This window comes from Salmo trutta, chromosome 30 (genome assembly GCF_901001165.1).
Source record: "Salmo trutta chromosome 30, fSalTru1.1, whole genome shotgun sequence".
Classification (NCBI taxonomy): domain Eukaryota; kingdom Metazoa; phylum Chordata; class Actinopteri; order Salmoniformes; family Salmonidae; genus Salmo; species Salmo trutta.
The window spans coordinates 9,217,872-9,237,561 of NC_042986.1; the positions used below are offsets into that span (position 1 = coordinate 9,217,872).

Below are 19,690 nucleotides of genomic sequence, written 5' to 3' on the forward strand. Positions count from 1 at the left end.
GTGAGATCTGAAACGAAACAAGTGCCTCAGGGTAAATGTAGTTTGAAAGTCTCAGTCCCCGACCGCAGATATGAACCGTTCATTAGAGGGGTTTGTGTCCGTAACGAATGACAAAGCATCTCAGCGTCCGGTTAAAATCCTTAGAGATACTGGTGCAGCGCAGTCGTTTATATTGTCTGATGTGTTGCCCTTATCTGACAATACATACTGTGGTTCCAGTGTGTTAGTTCAGGGTATTGAAATGGGTTTTGTGCCATTGCACTTTGTGAATGTACACGAGTTAATCAGTGGAATACTCAGAGTGGGGGTACGTCCTATGTTGCCAGTAAAAGGTGTGACCTTTATAATGGGTAACGATATTGCCGGAGGAAAGGTAGTACCCGTATTGGATAACAGTGACCACTCTCGCTCCAATGAGTTGGCACAGAGTTATCCACGTGTTCCCCGCTTGTGCTGTCACTCGTGCACAGGCACGACAAGTGGGTGACGTTCTGTTCAAAGAGTTTGATCAAGAGGATGGGTTGTGTGCTACCTCTGAGAAGCTGATCACCTCTGACCAACAGCCCAGGGAAGAATCAAAGAATACTGAACTTATTGCTGATGCAATCACTCGTGAGCAGCTGATTGCTAACCAAAAGGTTGACAAGCTTGCTAAATGTTTTTCTAGTGTTGTCTCATTGGAAGAGGTAAAGAAGAAGAACATGGCTTACTTCATTGATGGTAATCTCCTCATGCGTAAATGGACATCCCACGTTGACGCGGGCGGAGTTTGGAATGCTGTTTACCAAATAGTGATTCCTACAGCCTTTCGACAAAATGTGTTATCCCTTGTTCATGATCACCAGTGGTCCGGTCATTTAGGAATCACAAAGACTTATGGTCGGATCCTTCAACATTTCTTTTGGCCAGGTTTAAAACAGGATGTGGCTCAGTTCTGCCGGACATGCCACACATGTCAGATAACAGAAAAACCAAATCAGGTTATTCCTCCCGCTCCTCTTTGTCCAATACCTGTCATAGGTGAACCATTCGAACAGGTGGTGGTTGATTGTGTTGGACCGTTACCGAAGACAAAATCGGGTAACCAGTTTCTGTTAACGGTTATGTGTATGGCAACAAGATACCCTGAAGCCATTCCTCTGCGAAGGATTACAGCTCTGGTAGTGAGTAAAGCCTTAATTAAATTCTTCACGACATTCGGGTTACCTAAGGTGGTACACAGTGATCAAGGTACCAATTTCCTATCAAAGCTCTTCAAGCAGGTGTTAAAATCCTTGTCAATTACGCACTGTGTGGCAAGCGCATATCACCCAGAGTCTCAGGGTGCGCTTCAACGATGGCATCAGACACTGAAGTCTATGCTACGTAAATTTTGTTTGGAATCTGAGAAAGATTGGGATGAGGGAGTTCCTCTACTTTTGTTTGCTGCTCGTGAAACTGTACAGGAGTCCCTAGGGTTCAGCCTGGCTGAGCTAGTGTTTGGTCACACAGTGAGAGGACCAATGAAAGTCCTTAAAGAACAGTTTTTGTCCCAAGAGTTGTGTATGGGAGATGAGAATGTGTTGGACTACGTTAGTTGCTTTCGTGAGCGTCTACAGCAAGCCTGTGCTCTCGCTAAGGAAGCTCTGTCTTCCTCACAGAGGAGTATGAAAAGACACTATGATAAACTGGCTGTTTCTCGTCCACTACAGCCAGGTGACCAAGTACTGGTGTTATTGCCTGTTCCAGGATCTTCACTGTCAGCTCGCTTCTCTGGTCCTTATTTCATTGAAAAAAAAGGAAGTGAAACTGATTATGTGCTTCAAACTCCTGATAGAAAACGCAAATCTCGTGTGCGCCACATTAACATGTTGAAGGCATACCACACCCGACCCATCACCCAGTTAGATAGTTAAAAAACAGCGGAAGGTACTGCTGTCTCCTCTGCTTCTACTGCTATGATAGTGGGCTGTCATATTAATGATGTTGATGGAGATGGATTAGAGTTGGCAATACTCAGCAGCAGTGTGTGAGATTGCCCAACTCAGAAATGCTGCTGTCTCTCCAGTCAGGTCTGGTTCATTTAACGGACGGACAGGCCAACGATATTGTGAGGCTACTACACAGTTTTCCATATCTCTTTAATGACGTTCCTACTCGCACAAACATGTTGGAACATGACATTAATGTTGGAAATGCTGCCCCTATCAAGCAACACCCTTATCGTGTCAACACTTCTAAGAGGAAGATAATGAGGGATGAAGTGAGATATTTGTTGGAGAATGACCTGGCTACGCTAAGTTCAAGCCCTTGGAGTTCTCCTTGCATTCTGGTTCCTAAACCTGATGGTACATCCAGGTTATGTACGGATTATCGAAAGGTAAATTCTGTCACAATGCCAGATTCATTCCCGTTACCCAGACTGGATGACTGTATCGACACTGTTGGTGCTGCTACTTATGTAGCAAAGTTGGACCTCTTAAAAGGTTATTGGCAGGTTCCGTTAACCTCACGTGCTTCTGAGATTTATGCCTTTGTGACCCCAGACAACTTCCTACAATACTCTGTCATGGCTTTTGGGATGCGGAATGCACAAGCCACTTTCCAACGACTGGTTAACTCCGTATTAGCTGGCGTTCCCAATTCTAGTGCCTACCTAGATGATCTAGTGATTTATTCGTCTGAGTGGTCAGATCATGTTAACTCTCTAAGGGTAGTATGTGAGCGTTTGGCAGCTGCTTCTCTAACCCTGAAATTGGCAAAGTGCAAGTTTGGGAAGGCTACTGTTACCTATCTCGGCAAAGAGGTCAGCCATGGACAGGTGCGCCCTGTTGATGCCAAGGTCTTGGTTATAACTGCATTTCCTGCACCTACCACCAGACGAGAGCTACGCCGCTTTTTAGGGATGGTTGGCTACTACCGTAATTTCTGTAAACTTCTCTGCGGTAATTGCTCCATTGACCGATTTGCTCAGTCCGGCTAGAACGTTTGAGTGGTCCCCTGATTGTCAGGTAGCTTTTGATACTACTAAAGCACTCTTATGTAATACCCCTGTACTTGCTGCTCCGGATATTGAACGACCGTTTAAACTTGAGGTAGATGCTAGTGCCAGAGGTGCTGGTGCTGTTCTACTGCAGCAGGACAAGAGTGGAGTGGATCGTCCTGTTTGTTATTTTTCACGAAGATTTAACAAATGTCAGGCGAACTATGCAATCATCAAACAAGAAGCTCTAGCTTTGTTGTTAGCTCTGCAGTACTTTGAAGTATATATTGGTTCCGGTGCCCTACCAGTGATAGTATATAATGACCATAACCCCTTAGTGTTTCTCCACCGGATGTACAACCAGAACCAGCGCCTTATGCGTTGGGCGCTTATTGTGCAGAATTATAATTTGGAGAACCGCCACAAAAAGGGTTCTGATAATGAATTAGCAGATGCTTTGTCTCGTGTGTAAAACTGATGATTTTTGTATGTTTCGTAAGGTTGCCTTTGTTTGTTGATCTTGTTGGTCTTCATTGTAAATACTTTGTAAATACTTTGGTAGCAATCCTTATAGGGTGGGAGTGTTACGGATACAGGCATCCTGTGTGTATTTTCTTTCCTTCTCCCCTATTCACAGGTGTCGCCAATCAGTCGGCAATCAGAAGACACCTGCTCCTTTTCTCTTACCCAATTACATCCCCTTTCCCTTGGTTTAAAAACCCAGTCAGTTGTTTTCTCTGGAGCTCGATCTCTCAGTGTTTCAATCTGTGTCCCTCGCGCTCATTTGGTTTTTGTTGCTACATGTCACATTTGTCCGGAATTATGTGAGTATGTATCGTTGTGCTTCATGACTGTTTGTTTGTTGGTGGGAAAAGGGGGTACCAAGACAAGTCGCCCATGGGAAATACACTACCCGTAGGTAAACTTTGTCTAAATACCCTAGTTAGAACTGGGCGGACCACCCACTGTATTTTTGGTTAGCTAGCTGTTCTTAAAGCAGGCTAGTCTAGCTTAGGGGTGTTTTTGGATATTTATTTTTTCTTTCCTTGGGTCCAGCTCAGCCCCTCTTCCCACCCCCCTTTACAGTGTTTTTACCAAATAAACCTATAGTGTTTGACGGTAGATTTAAGTTGTCTGTGGTTTTTGTTCTCACTGTTCCTTTTCACTGTTATAATTTGCATGAATTATGTTACGGGTCTCGTTTCCATTCCCCCCCCCCCCCCCCCCTAGACTGCAGGGCCAAAGGGATTCGTAACAATTTTATTTAACTAGGCAAGTCAGTTACGAACAAATTCTTATTTACAATGAAGGCCTATCCCGGCCAAATCCTAACCCTGGGCCAATTGTGAGCCGCCCTATGGGACTCACAATCATGGCTGGTTGTGATACAGTCTGGAATCGAACCAGGGTCTGTAGTGATGCCTCTAGCACTGAGATGCAGTGCCTTAGACCGCTGTGCCACTCGGGAGCCAAAAAAAACTGCAAAATATTTTGAGTGTCAGCAATCAAGTTTTGAAGATGTATAACTTTCGAAATACAGCCAGTATGATGCGTTCTGTATCATGTGAGGCGAAACGCAGCATCATATGTCTGTATTTGAAAGTTACATATGTTGAAATCTTGATTGCTGACATGCAAAACATTTGGGGACTATATCAACAATGGACTAATGAAACAAATACCAAAAGAGTTCTTGGGTGGAGTTTTCCTTTAAACCTTCATTGTCTTGAGAGACACATTCTTTAGTCTGTTCCGGTACTAATGAGGCTTTTAGGAATGTGGAGAACGTGAAAACGGCTGTAGAAAAGAAACCCCCTCTGTCTTACCCCCAATTCTGAGGGTAACTAACAAACATTTGTTTATGGTGTGGGAATGCAAAGAAATGATTTAACTCCACATTCTAATGCTGCTGTCTGTAAGGAGCAGTGTGAACAAACATGTTGGAGGCTGTGTTTACAGTAGGGGGACAGGAAGGACAACCATCAGATGCCAGTGTGGGTCAAACTCAGTGCAGTGATCAAGAGTGCATATAAGAGCACACATTGTTCACACAATGCTGCAAAACCAACCTACCGGTATCTACCGAATGGTAATGACACAAGATTTGTGATTCATAAGCATGTTCAGAAACAAATGAAAGATGAACTGCACACATTGCAGCACATTAGCTTTATGTATATTTGGGGTGTAACTAGTTACAGCTAGTGTATGCACCTATACATCATGGAAATTCCACAAATCCATTTATTTATACCATTGCTATTAATCCTGCACTGTGTTTGTTCTTTATCCAACCAGGTGAATCCCACTTAGATATCAATCTCTTTTTCATGGTAGCCCTTCTGTACTGTTTGGTAGAACAGAACACCTGGAGCAGATAGGCAGGCATTAGGCAGACAGAGACAGACAGCAAACAGGCAGGCAGATGGGAGCCTGGTGGGTATGGATCCATCTCATTCTCTGGTTTTCTGCCATCTTCCTTGTCTCAGAACGAGCAGAGCAGCCTTAATGAGACAGTACCTTCTGACTGGAGAGCACATGAGAGGGATTAGCGCCTTCCGCTAGCAAGCTCTCCAATTATCTCCCCAATTAGATAGGCTTCAATGGCCCAGGCCCCATCCATCCATCCCCATTCATCACATAGATCCAGACAGGTCTCGTCCAGCAGCATACAGCTCTATTTAGCACCAGTGCCAGGCTCCATCTATCAAGCAGCACACCAATCCTTTAGCCAGGCCCAGGCCACATCTATCCAGCCCCATCCATCCAACACACAAATCCAAACAGGCCTCATCTAGGCCTAGGCCCCATCCAGCATACAGATTATATCTACCACCAGGCTTCACACAGCTCCATTCTGTATCATACAGATTCTATAGCCACACCCAGACCCTGCTCCGTCCATTCACCAGCCACATACAGACCCCAGTACCCAGGCAGGTGCATCCCTCCTGATAGGGTTTCCATGCAGGCTGGGAGTGAAGGCAAGAGCAAGCCACAGGAAGAGGTCGTGATTGTGGGAAAACAAACAATGTGCTGCCCTGCTACTGATGCTGAAAAGAGGCAGATTAGAGGTGTAGAATGGTATGGTGAATGAATGGGCTCTGTGAGAGTAACAACAGTGATTAATGACGGGGTGGTAAAACTCTTATGAAGGGGTTCAAGGCTGCGTGCTGCTGGGTGTTGTGAAGGCCATGGTGAATGCTAAACTGTGGAAACACAGAATGGTAGAGCATTGGTTTGGGAAGGATGTAAATTGTTAGAGGAGGAGGAGGAGGGGTAAGAAGAAGAGGAACTGTTCCATTAGAGCGGGTAACCACTCGCAGGAAACAATGGGCCAGCTAGTTGGACACCTAGGTCAGTACTGGAGCGGGAGGGGACTACTGAGGGCTGGAATCAAGCTCATTCGGCTACTTTTGAGACACTAGTCGCGTTCCAATTTTATGCTGTATCTAATATGCTCTCATTTTCGACCGAACGGACAGCATTGATTCACAGGGGACTGTTATAGGTTTGAACAGTAACTGATTTCCCCTCCAAAGCGGTGTTTAGCTCAGTAGTGATATAAATTGAGTTGTGGCTATAGCAGCCCTGCAGAGTGCCGACTCGACTGAAATGTGATTCATGTGAAGAGTTCTCTGTCTAGAAGTGTATCCATGGTCTGGTGTTTATAGGTCATGATGGTAATGTTTTATGTTATTACTGCCCCCATTAGCAGACCATGGTAGCCTTACACTGAAAGCCCATCTAGGAGGCAGTGTAGTGAAATAACCAAATTGCTATCGATTTCTCCGCCCTGGCCCTGGATTTGTAGGGTACTATATTGACATGTTGCCCTTTGCTTAACCATCCACTGTAACTGGTTATCCTGCTAATTGTTTCCTGAATAGATTTTTGTAGATTAGGTTACACTCTAGTTAAATATAAATTGGTGGATCATGAACAGCCTGGATGTGATCTAATGGACGTGCCTATTCAGAATTGTGGACTGTCGAGGATTGTAGCATTTTACTGTGACAGATTGGGGTTCAAATCTGGGTTTCCTGCACATTTTAGCCTGCTGAGCCAAAGCCTATATGCATAAAGTCTCAAGCAAGGTTAGCTTACTCACCACGCCAATTGGTTTTACCAAACCACCGCCCTTACATCCTCACCAAATGTCTAATCTCACCCAGAATCAAATCTTGCATACATGCTAGCCAGCTACTGCCCAATGCAGTCATATCCTGTTTCTGATGTCATATCCTGTCTCTGCCTCGTTCCAGCCGACGTATGTGTCTTCCAGCCACCAGATGGCTCTACCCAGCCCCAACCACACCACCAGCAGCAGTAATGGCAGCCTGAGCGCAGAGCAGCTGAGCAAAACTAACCTCTACATCCGCGGCCTCCACCCGGGAACCACAGACCAGGACCTGGTCAAACTGTGTCAGCCGTGAGTATCTCATCAACAAATCACTCCGCCACCACACATCTCAGTGAATCTATGGCTCTGTGTAAAATGAACTGTGGTGGAAGAGAATAGTGATTGAGGAAATTGTGTTAATGGGGATAGACAGGGCCTGAAATAATGCTTTAGCTGAAAAGGGCAAGAAGCGGGTGCACATTTCACAAGTATGTCAGTGGCCTGTGGACAGATCAACTGGATGTCTCAGGCAGGCACAACTGAGGGCAGACTTTCCAACAGCTAGCTTACTAAGCACGTTTTGTCTCTCTCCCTGGTGCTTCCTCTCTGTATGATGGTCTTGCCATCACCAGAGAATGGGCTCACTCAGCTTCCAGTGGTCTGAGTGGTTGGTATCTCTGCATTCAAAAAAAAATCTTATGATTACAGCATTTCCAATATGCATTAGACACACGGCAGTGATAACCAGAACTGTCATGCCAGAGCCACTTGGTCTGTGTCTGTTCGATCTTCAATGAAACACCAAATGAAAAAGCCAGTTGGGTGAAGATGGAGTTGGCTGCTCTTCATTGAATACTGGAGCCTGAGGAGAAACAAAACAGAACAAGTGAGACGTAAAGATAGACGGAGAGAGGAGGGAAGGAGAGATAAATGGGGAGAAAGTGAATGAAGGAGAGGGAGAGAAAGGGTGGGAAATAGAAGTAGAGGGAGAGGAAGGGAATCAGAGGGAGAGAAAGCGAGGGAGGGGGGAGGAGAGAAGCAGAGTGAATGAGGCCTGCTATTTTCCAGCTGTCTGGAAGACATGGCTCACATGAGGCTGCCCAAACCCACAGGAAACCCTGAGCCCAGGGGAAAGGGAAATACAAACAAGGCCAGTGGCATGAAGAGGGGGATGGAGAGAGACAGCGGGAGAGAGAGGGGATGGAGGGAGAGGGAATTAGGCGGAGGAATGTAGGGAGTTAAGGTTTTCTGTGTGAGGTGGTGTGTGGGTAGTTCTGCTGTTACATAGTAGATAAAATAACTGCATTTGCTTGTGAGTAGAGGAGGGTATTAAACAAGGTGTACGGTTTTGTATACCATTATCGAGATGAAAATATGAATGATGGCGCTATGCAAGGTCTACTCTACTGTACACTGAGTGTATAAAACATTAGGAACACCTGCTCTTTCCATGACATAGGCTGACCAGATGAATCCAGGTGAAAGCTATGATCCCTTATTGATGTCACTTGTTAAATCCATCAGTGTAGATGAAGGGGAGGAGACAGGTTAAATAAGGACTTATAAGCCTTGAGACAATTGAGATATTAATTGTGTATGTGTGCCATTCAGAGGGTGAATGGGCAAGACAAAATATTTATGTGCATTTGAACAGGGTATGGTAGGTGCCAGGCGCACCGGTTTGTGTCAAGAACTGCAACGCTGCTGGTTGACGCTCAAGTTTCTTGCGTGTATCAAGAATGGTCCACCACCCAAAGGACATCCAGCCAATTTGACACAACTGTAGGAAGCATTGGAGTCAGCAAGAGTAGCATCCCTGGGGAACCCGTTCGACACCTTAGAGTCCATGCCCCGATGAATTGAGGCTGTTCTGAGGGCAAAAGGGGTGCAACACAATATTAGGAAGGTGTTCTTAATGTTTTGTCCACTCAGTGTATGTAACTATAGAGAGCTTGGCAATGCATGGGAAGAACATGAATAAAGTCATGAACTGAATGACAAAGTGAAAACTACAGGAAACATGAATTTGACATAACTAACTGCCAGTTGCTCCATGTGAGGCCAGGAGCTGTGAGCTCTGATGGGGGTATCACACCTGGGTTCAAATAGAATGTTCCATCCTTTAAATACTTACTCCGTGTGCGATTAGGCTTTCCTGGTGCAATGGAATCAATGGATGACTTTCATAAATAGCAACCTTGCCCATCTGGCACACACCTGACATGCTTAATCAAACTCTCAAATGATTTGAAGGAAAACAAATACTGTTTTAACCCAGGCGTGGGGGGGTATGGATGGGAGGTTGTTGTGCCTCCTAGCCCCAGCAGCGCAGCCTCTTTGGGTGGCTGGCTCTGGCCTGGCTCTAGCTGACTATGGGTGCTATGCTAGACACTGTACTCTCTGCTCTCTCACACATGGCTGAGTCTCCTGCCCCTCCAACCTCCCTCTCTCCACACCATATAGCCACAGTCAGACCTCCCAGCTGAATGCTCTAGTAGATGGGCATCTCTCCATTGCACAATTAAGGAGGCCAGCAAATACTGTACTGTACACAGCTAGTACCCAGGAGGAGATGGAGAGGGCTTGTAGCAATCTTTCCCTCATGCAGTATTCTATGGGGATATCCATAGCTCGACTAAGGAGGCCTGCAAATACGATATAATGCAGAGAGCTGGTAGCAACCAGTTCCCACCATGCAGTTGGCATATTCTAGGAGTGATTTTCATTTGCACACAGAGCAATACTATCCATAAATAATGTTACCAGAAAAGTGGACATGTAATGCCAAAGCATAATGTATTTGATGGCATCCTGCATAGATCAGCAAACGTAACATGAAATAGTAATGTTACATTAGAGGTCAAATGCATATGGGACAAGTTTGCTTTAGCGCATATTACCAGTATGGTGGAGAATGTCCTTCAGCTAATTCAATCTCTAAAGTTGTTTGGAATTGTAGACACCAGTGTAATATATGCAGAATAGCTTAATTTCCTGTTAGCATTCAGTAGCCTGTTTTTGGAAGAGGCCAAATACCTTTTATATTCCAGTTGGAGGAACATGTGTATAGAAAGGACAGGTAGCCCCTGTCCTGTCTGTCTCTGTTAGTACAGCACAGTGCAGGTTGAGAAACAATGAGAGGATTTTCAAAACACCCGTCTCCTTAACAAGTGTGATGTTCATGTGCTGTAGTAAAAAGTGAAAGGGCAGCCCTTACTCCTTTGGTTAGTGTGTGCCTATACCCTGCTGTAAAGCTGGGGGAGCTATGCTAGGGAGAGAGGGGCAGTAGGACCCAGAGATGAGGCTCTGTTCTGGGTGTTGTGTTAGCTAGCAGAGTGAGAGAGAAAGTGTTGCTGTGCATCCCAGCCAGCCAGCCATGCAGGGTTGCTTGTACAGCACAGCTAAGGCAAGGAGAGTGAGATCAGGTTACAGAACATACACATGCCTAGAGAGATGCAGGGAGTTGATATCCTGCTACTGCAGTGTTGGTGCAGAAACAGGGGAGATTGTAAAGCTAGGTCTACAGTACAAATAATTAGTAGACGGCAATGTACAAGCCCAATATGTTCCTCCAGGAACAAAGATGATTGAGTCAAGACTTCTACATATACAGTGAGCTCAAAGTATTGGGACAGTGAAACATTTTTTCTGGTTTTGGCTCTGTACTCCAGCATTTTGGATTTGAAATGATGCAATGACTGAGGTTAAAGTGCAGACTGTAGCTTTAATTTGAGGGTATTTCCATATCGAGTGAACTGTCTAGAAATTACAGCTTTTTTTTTTTATATATTTTTTTTACATAGTCCCTGTTACGGATCCCTCGAACTTTCATCACGCACACCTGTCCCCTATTCTCACTGATTAGCATTTGTAAAAGTGTGTCCTTGGTTCACCATTGTCCAGTCAATTATTGTTACTATGTCTGTTGGTGCGTGTGAGTACCTGTGCTGTGTGTTTTGGGCTGTCGTGCCATTGTGGATTGCGCAGATGATTATGGGTCTGGTCCCGTGTGTTAATCACTGTGCGCGTGTGTATTTATTCGAGGTACTCCTCGCTCTTTTGTTTGGGTTCCTACCCTGTGTTTTGTATAGTGTTTGGTCTTCGTCCCCGTGCCTTTACACGGCACGCCGTAATTTGGGTATAATAAAAAAAACGATTACGCATTCCTGCGCCTGTCTCCTGACCCTTCATACCAGTTTTTTGGGACCAAAAGTATTGGGACAAATTCACTGTATTAAAGTAGTCTAAAGTTTTAGTATTTGGTCCCATAATCCTAGCACGCAATGATTAGATCAAGCTTGTGATTTTACAAACTTGTTGAATGCATTTGCTGTTTGTTTTGGTTGTTTCAGATTATTTTGTGCCCAATAGAAATGAATGGAAAATAATGTCATTGTATCAGTCTAAATCCAAAGTGCTGGAGTACAGAGCCAAAACCACAATGTTTCACTGTCCCAATACTTTTGTTATAAACTAGGTCTATAATATGCATTAATAGACAGCATGTCCAGGCCCTATATGTTCCTCCTGGAAAAAGGATGATTAAGTCAGATGAGTAAGATAGAAATGTGTAGTTGCTAGGGAAACAGATCGTGTTGGTATATTTCTATTTAGTACTACACAATGTGTAATGTAGTATTGCTTATCTACATTTTCCATTCAGGAAATACAACACTACACCAACATTCCATTCCAGTGTGCTCTGCCTTGAGATGACAGGGTTAGGATGAGCCTCATAGACAATGATGGAGTGATGTGGGAATCCTCATGGGAATCACTCCACCGGTTCTATACCACCACCACATTCCACTTCTTAAAACATGTATCTCCACAGATCAAATTAGTTCAATTCACACACCGTAATCACGTTAAACTAGACTAGACCCCCAACGCCTTTATAATACCTCCACCCTTCCAACTGTACTAATATGACAATAGTTATAGGTCTGTACACAGCAGGAGCGTTGCTTGGTCCCCAGAAACCCTGACCATCCATCCACCTTTGTGTTTTCCAGGTATGGGAAGATTGTGTCCACTAAAGCCATCCTGGACAAGACCACCAACAAATGCAAAGGTGAGGAGAGGTGTTTGGTAAAAAAAATAAACATACACACTCGCACTCACACACTCACACCTACAGTACACGCAGATGTATGTCACGCACAGCTCAAACATCCCAGAGAGCCTCTGTTTATTCTCATTTACATTACATTTAAGTCATTTAGCAGACGCTCTTATCCAGAGCGACTTACAAATTGGTGCATTCACCTAAAATATCCAGTAGAACAAACACTTTACAATATTCTCAGCGGGTATTTTGGTGATGTAACCCAAAACGTGGGCAGCATAGCATTGGTTACATACAGGAACTCCACATCTGTCCACAGTAGAAGGATAGACTATTATCCTAAACCTTCCTCCACCACAGAGGTTCTGTAGCATTATCCTAAACCTTCCTCCACCACAGAGGTTCTGTAGCATTATCCTAAACCTTCCTCCACCACAGAGGTTCTGTAGCATTATCCTAAACCTGTCCACAGTGCAGTAGTGGAGAGATTCTGTTCTGTCATATTATCCTTAACCTGTCTGCTGTTTCAGCCCCATTCAACGCTTACCTGCACAGGACCTGCATGATTTGAGGTGTCATGGCCATAGGTAGATACTGTATCTATCTCTATGTTCATGCCTAGGGACAGGTGGTTTTCATTATCATGTTACCCGGCAAGGAATAACCCTGGTTCCTAGTTATAGTCTATAGTTTTACGTTTTTCCTGGTCAGGTCACACAGTACTTGTCAGAACTCCCTGCCCTAGGCCTGTTGCCATAGTATGTACTTCTCAGTGTCACAACTCAAAGTATGTTTGTCTGCCGTTGTCCCTGCAGGCTATGGCTTTGTTGACTTTGACAGTCCGTCCGCGGCACAGAAAGCAGTGACCGCACTGAAAGCTGGTGGAGTCCAGGCTCAGATGGCTAAGGTAAGATGTCTACTCTCTCTCTTTCTCTCTAGCTCCCCCTGTTTCTATATCGCTCCCCCCTTTCTGAGAGCAGGGCTCTCCTTGTTGTGGTTGTCCTTTTGTCTTTGTGTGGTGACCCTTGAGAGGGTAGTGTGTTGACCAATTAAGCCCATCAGTGTGTGTATGTGTGCCTGCACTTGCCTGCGTGTGTGTCTTACAGAGGTGCTCAGGGAGTGTGTCGCAGGCAGGAAGCTCCTGCTCCCTCAGCAACCTGTACAAAGGGCTAGCCTGTTCTCCCTGGTGGAGGGAGGCAGGAGGCTTAGTCACTGTCTGAGCAGCTCTCTCCCCAGCCTCCCCAGCCCAGTGCCCAGCCACGAGCCTTGTCCCACGGGCTGGCCTCTCGGCACACTCTCAAACCACACATTTGGCATCCGCACACACTCACACACAGACTGCTTCAACCTCGGCCCCGCACCATCTCTGACACACACTAAACGCACATTTGGCAACCACACACACATACATACATGCATACGCACAAACTGCTCCAACCTCAGCCCTACACCATTTCTGACTCACACTAAACTTACACTTGGCAACCACACACACACACACACACACACACACACACACACACACACACACACGCAGCCCACAGGATCAGAACAGAGCAGATGAAATTTCACCAGAATGACTCACAATGAGTCAGAAATGTGTCTGGGTCCGTATCAGCCAAGGTTGTAAACCTCCCAATGAACACCAGACTGAAATATGGGTTATTCAGTATGTGAGAACACTTGTGAATGTCAGTAATCCAGCACAAATGGAGATCAGCTTCCCAGCTAACAATTCTAGGGAGAGAAAAGGTTTTTGTAAAGCTACCCATAATGTTCCCCTAACGTTTGAGTGTCCAGGACTCCGTTAGTCAGGGGAACATTTTATCCATTGCTTCTGAGTGGCACAGCGTTCTAAGGCACTGCGTTGCAGTGCTAGAGGCGTCACTACAGACCCTGGCTTGATTCTGGGCTGTATCACAACCGACCATGATCGGGAGTCCCATAGGGTGGGGCATAATTGGCCCAGCGTCGTCCGGGTTAGGGTCGTCATTGTAAATAATTTGTTCTTAACTGACTTGCCTAGTTAAATAAAGGTTCGATGTATTTTTATTTGTTAGCGAAAACGTTCTGAGAACCTTTTTAGCATATTTTGGTTGTCACGTCCTGGCCAGTATAAGGTTAATTGTTTTGTAGTTTGGTCAGGACGTGGCAGAGGGTATTTGTTTTGTGGTTCAGGGTGGTGTGTTTTGTTAAGGGTGTTTGAGTTAGTAATTCCGGGTGTTGGTTTATGTTTAGGTATTTCTATGTGGAGTCTAGTGAGTGTATGTCTGTTTGGTTAATTGGGGTTGGGACTCTCAGTTGAAGGCAGGTGTTGTCTATCTGCCTTTGATTGAGAGTCCCATATAGTAGGGTGTGTTTGTTTGGTATTTGTGGGTGATTGTTCTGTGTTGAGCTTTGCTTGGCCAGACTGTTTGTAGTTGTTCGTTTGTTCTTTTGTTTTGTTATTTTGTACGTTCATTTTTGGAAGTTAATAAATCTCAAGATGAGCATACACATACCTGCTGCGTTTTGGTCCTCCTTCACCGACGACAACCGTGACATTGGTGTTAACGTTAGGAGATTATTCCCTTAATGTCAAGAATAAGTTATCTACAATGTGGTTCTAACGTTCTCAGAATAAACAACATTAATGTTCTGGACACGTTTTAATGGGACATTGCTGCAACATTCATGTATCCAGTTGTCTGAGGGTTCAAAACCAATATTCCATCAACGTCCCATCAAACATATACAGGACACGGATGCCATGTTCTCAAAATATAAGATAGGAATCTTTTAGAGACGTTTCATGAGAACGTTGCAAGAACAAGCTGGTGTCCAGTTTTCGGAGGGTTAGGAGAATATTCCATCAACGTCACATCAAACATACACAGAACATGGTTGCCATGTTCTCAGAATATAAGATATGAATGTTCTAGATGAGTTTTATGAGAACGTTGAAAGAACATTCTGGTTTCCAGTTTTCTGAGTTTTCAGGCCTTGTTACTGTTTCCAAGCCTATGGGTTTGTAGCTTCAACCCCGCAGGACACACACACCAACTGATTAATGGCCTGCTGAATGTTTTTTTTTTTTTTTTCTATTTTCTCTTGATTCATTTGTTCTTTTCCATATGTCTATCTCTGAGAAGCTACCCAGGGCTGAAAATAGCCCATATTAATATATGTACCCTTAGAAATAAGGTTCATGAAATCAATAACTTGCTAACATCAGATAACATTAATATATTAGCCATTTCTGACTCAATTAAATCAAATCAAATATATTTGTCACATACACATAGTTAGCAGGTGTTAATGCAAGTGTAGTGAAATGCTTGTGCTTCTAGTTTCGACCATGCAGTAATATAACCTAACAATTTCACAACTACCATATACACACAAGTGTAAAGGAATGAATACGAATATGTACATAAAAATATATATGAGTGACGGCCGAACGGCATAGGCAAGATGTAATAGATGGTATGGAGTACAGTATATACATATGAGATGAGCAATGCAGGGTATGAAAACATATGAAGTGACATTGTTTAAAGTGGCTAGTGATACATTTATTTACATCAGATGGCAAGATGCAGTAGATGGTATAGCGTACAGTATATACATAAGAGATGAGTAATGTAGGGTAAGTAAACATTATATAATATAAAGTGACTAGTGATACATTGATTACATCAATTTTACCATTATTAAAGTGGCTGGAGTTGAGTCAGTATGTTGGCAGCAACCACTCAATGTTAGTGATGGCTGTTTAACAGTCTGATGGCCTTGAGATAGAAGCTGTTTTTCAGTCTCTCGGTGCCCGCTTTGATGCACATGTACTGACCTCGCCTTCTGGATGATAGCGGGGTGAACAGGCAGTGGCTCGGGTGGTTGTTGTCCTTGATCTTTTTGGCCTTCCTGTGACATCGGGTGGTGTAGGTGTCCTGGAGGGAAGATAGTTTGACCCCAGTGATGCGTTGTGCAGACCTCACTACCCTCTGGAGAGCCTTCCGGTTATGGGGGGAGCAGCTGCCGTACCAGGCAGTGATACAGCCCGACAGGATGCTCTCGATTGTGCATCCGTAAAAGTTGGTGAGTGTTTTTGGTGACAAGCTGAATTTCTTCAGCCTCCTGAGGTTGAAGAGGTGCTGCTGCGCCTTCTTTACCACGCTGTCTGTGTGGGTGGACCATTTCAGTTTGTCTGTGATGTGTACGCCGAGGAACTTAAAACTCTCCACCCTCTCCACTACTGTCCCGTCAATGTAGATAGGGGGCTGCTCCCTCTGCTGTTTCCTGAAGTCCACGATCATCTCCTTTGTTTTGTTGACATTGAGTGGGAGGTTATTTTCCTGACACCACACTACGAGGGCCCTCACCTCCTCCCTGTAGGCCGTCTCGTCGTTGTTGGTAATCAAGCCTACCACTGTAGTGTCGTCTGCAAACTTGATGATTGAGTTGGAGGCGTGCATGGCTACGCAGTCATGGGTGAACAGGGAGTACAGTAGAGGGCTGAGAACGCACCCTTATGGGGACCCAGTGTTGAGGATCAGCGGGGTGGAGATGTTGTTACCTACCCTCACCACCTGGGGGCGGCCCGTCAGGAAGTCCAGGACCCAGTTGCACAGGGCGGGGTCGAGACCCAGGGTCTCGAGCTTAATGACGAGTTTGGAGGGCACTATGGTGTTAAATGCTGAGCTTTAATCGATGAACAGCATTCTTACATAGGCATTACTCTTGTCCAGATGGGTTTGGGCAGTGTGCAGTGTGATGGTGATTGCATCGTCTGTGGACCTATTGTGGCGGTAAGCAAATTGGAGTGGGTCTAGGGTGTCAGGTAGGGTGGAGGTGATATGGTCCTTGACTAGTCTCTCAAAGCACTTCATGATGACGGAAGTGAGTGCTATAGGGCGGTAGTCATTTAGCTCAGTTACCTTAGCTTTCTTGGGAACAGGAACAATGGTGGCCCTCTTGAAGCATGTGGGGACAGCAGACTGGGATAAGGATTGATTGAATATGTCTAAACACACCAGCCAGCTGGTCTGCACATGCTCTGAGGACGCGGCTAGGGATGCCGTCTGGGCCTGCAGCCTTGCGAGGGTTAACACGTTTAAATGTTTTACTCACGTTGGCTACAGTGAAGGAGAGCCCGCAGGTTTTGGCAGCGGGCTGTGGCACTGTATTGTCCTCAAAGCGAGCAAAAAAGTTGTTCAGTCTGTCTGGGAGCAAGGCATCGTGATCCGCGACGGGGCTGGTTTTTCTCGACGGGGCTGGTTTTTCTTAGATAATTCCTTTGATACAGCAGTAGCAATACTAGCATATAACATCTATAAAAGAGACAAATGCTTATGGGGGAGGTGTTGCTGTATATATTCAGAGCCGTATCCCTGTAATGCTTAGAGAAGATCTCATGTCAATTGTCATTGAAGTGCTGTGGTAGCAGGTTCATTTGCCTCGTCTAAAACCTATTATTTTGGGGTGTTGCTATATGCCACCAAGTGCTAAGTCAGTATCTAAATAATGTGTGTGAAATGCTTGATAGTGTATGTGATGTAAACAGAGAGGTGTACTTTCTTGGGGACCTGAATATTAACTGGTTTTCATCAAGCTTTCCGCTCAAGAGGAAGCTTCTCACTGTAACCAGTGCCTGTAATCTGGTTCAGGTTATTAATCAACCTACCAGGGTATTTACAAACACTACAGGAACAAGATCATCCACATGTATTGATCACATTTTTACTAATACTGTAGAACTTTGTTCTAAAGCTGTATCCGTACCCATTGGATACAGTGATCACAATATAGTGGCTATATCCAGGAAAGTTCCAATAGCTGGGCCTTAAACTGTATATCAGATCATACAAAAGATTTTTCTGAGACTTGTATAGATCTAAAAAATATTGGTGATTTAATAAGGAGCATCCAGATGCTGCACTTGATGAATTTAGGAAATTGCTTCTTCCAATTATTGATAAACATGCAGCTGTTAAGAATCTATATGTTAGAACTGTTAAGGCTCCATGGATTGATGAGGAATTGAAAAGCTGTATGGTAGAAAGAGATGGGGCAAAAGACGTGGCTAATAAGTCTGGCTGCACATCTGACTGGCTGACTTACTGCAAATTGAGAAATGATGTGACTAAACTCAACTAGAAGAACAAGCTATATTATGAAGCCAAGAATGATGGAACAAAAACTTGAGTACTTTAAATGAAATTAGGGGCAGAAAGACAAATTTAACTATTTTGTCGAATCAGATGGTGTTGCCAATTATTTTAATGATTACTTAATTGGCAAAGTATCTTAAATCTGAGTTTAGAGGAAGGTGTTTGCCCTCAGGCCTGGAGGGCAGCCCTCTACTCTCTTCTATTTTTACCAATGACCTGCCACTGGCATTAAACAAAGCCTGTGTGTCCATGCATGCTGACAATACAACCATATACGTATCAGCAACCACAGCTTATGAAGTCACTGATACCCTTAACAAGGAGTTGCAGTCAGTTTTGGAATGGATGGCCAGTAATAAACTGGTCCTGAACGTCTCTAAAACTAAGAGCTTTGCATTTGGTGCACATCATTCCCTAAGCTCTAGACCTCAGCTGAATCTGGTAATGAATGGTGTGGCTGTTGAACAAGTTGAGGAGACTAAACTACTTGATGTTATCTTAGACTGTAAACTGCCATGGTCAAAACATATAGATTCAATGGTTTTAAAGACGGGGAGATGTCTGTCCATAATAAAGAGGTGCACCACACTGGTGGCTCTAGTTTTGTTTTATCTTGATTATTGTCCAGTCATGTGGTCAAGTGCTGTAAAGAAAGACCTAGCTAAGCTGCAGCCGGCCCAGAACAGAGCAGCATGTTTTGCTCTTCATTGTAATCAGAGAGCTAATATAAATACTATACATACCAGTCTCTCTTGGCTAAGAGTTGAGGAAAGACTGACTGCATCATTTTTTATAAAGAAACATTGTGAAATTCCACATTGTTTTCATAGTCAACTTACACTCAACACTGACAAAAAAACTTAAAGTATTATCTAGACCCATGAGTACATGAAACTCCCATCTGGTTTCAAAAAACGGATAAAGCAACACCTCACGGCACAACGCCTCTCCCCTATTTGACCTAGATATTTTGTGTGTATGTATTGATATGTAGGCTACGTGTGCCTTTTTTTAAAATGTAGTTCTGTCCTTGAGCTGATCTTGTCTATTAATGCTCTCTTTATTATGTCATGTTTCAGGAAGAGTAGCTACTGCTTTCACAACAGCTAATGGGGATCCTAATAAAATACCAATATCAAGGCCCTGATTGGTGAACCACTGATCCATTCACAGCTATTTCTGTCTGTTGGCAAGTTTAGGGATTCTCGCTCTCTCTCGCGCTCGCTCTCTCGCGCTCTCTCGCGCTCTCTCTCTCGCTCTTATATACATGTTCATTTATATAGTAACTATAGGTGTTAGCAATAGGGTGAATGCACCTTGAAGTCTTTATTTAACCAGGTAAGCCAGTTGAGAACAAGTTCTCATTTACTGCGACCTGGCCAAGATGA

General features: G+C 44.3%; 1 protein-coding gene across 3 annotated transcripts in view; it reads left to right on the forward strand.

The window, feature by feature from the left end:
- Nucleotides 1–19,690, forward strand: part of LOC115167860 (RNA-binding motif, single-stranded-interacting protein 2) — a 40,901-nt gene that overhangs the window by 5,508 nt on the left and 15,703 nt on the right. Inside the window, exons 1-4 of one of the 3 annotated variants that reach the window (XM_029722555.1) lie at nucleotides 3,691–3,786; nucleotides 7,228–7,394; nucleotides 12,101–12,159; nucleotides 12,969–13,060. In XM_029722555.1, the coding sequence (XP_029578415.1) occupies nucleotides 7,255–7,394; nucleotides 12,101–12,159; nucleotides 12,969–13,060 (291 nt within the window). In that variant the 5' untranslated portion in view covers nucleotides 3,691–3,786; nucleotides 7,228–7,254. Of the gene's footprint in view, nucleotides 1–3,690; nucleotides 3,787–6,277; nucleotides 6,320–7,227; nucleotides 7,395–12,100; nucleotides 12,160–12,968; nucleotides 13,061–19,690 lie in introns of those variants that run through there. The other 2 variants (XM_029722554.1, XM_029722553.1) reach the window with 2 other exon arrangements.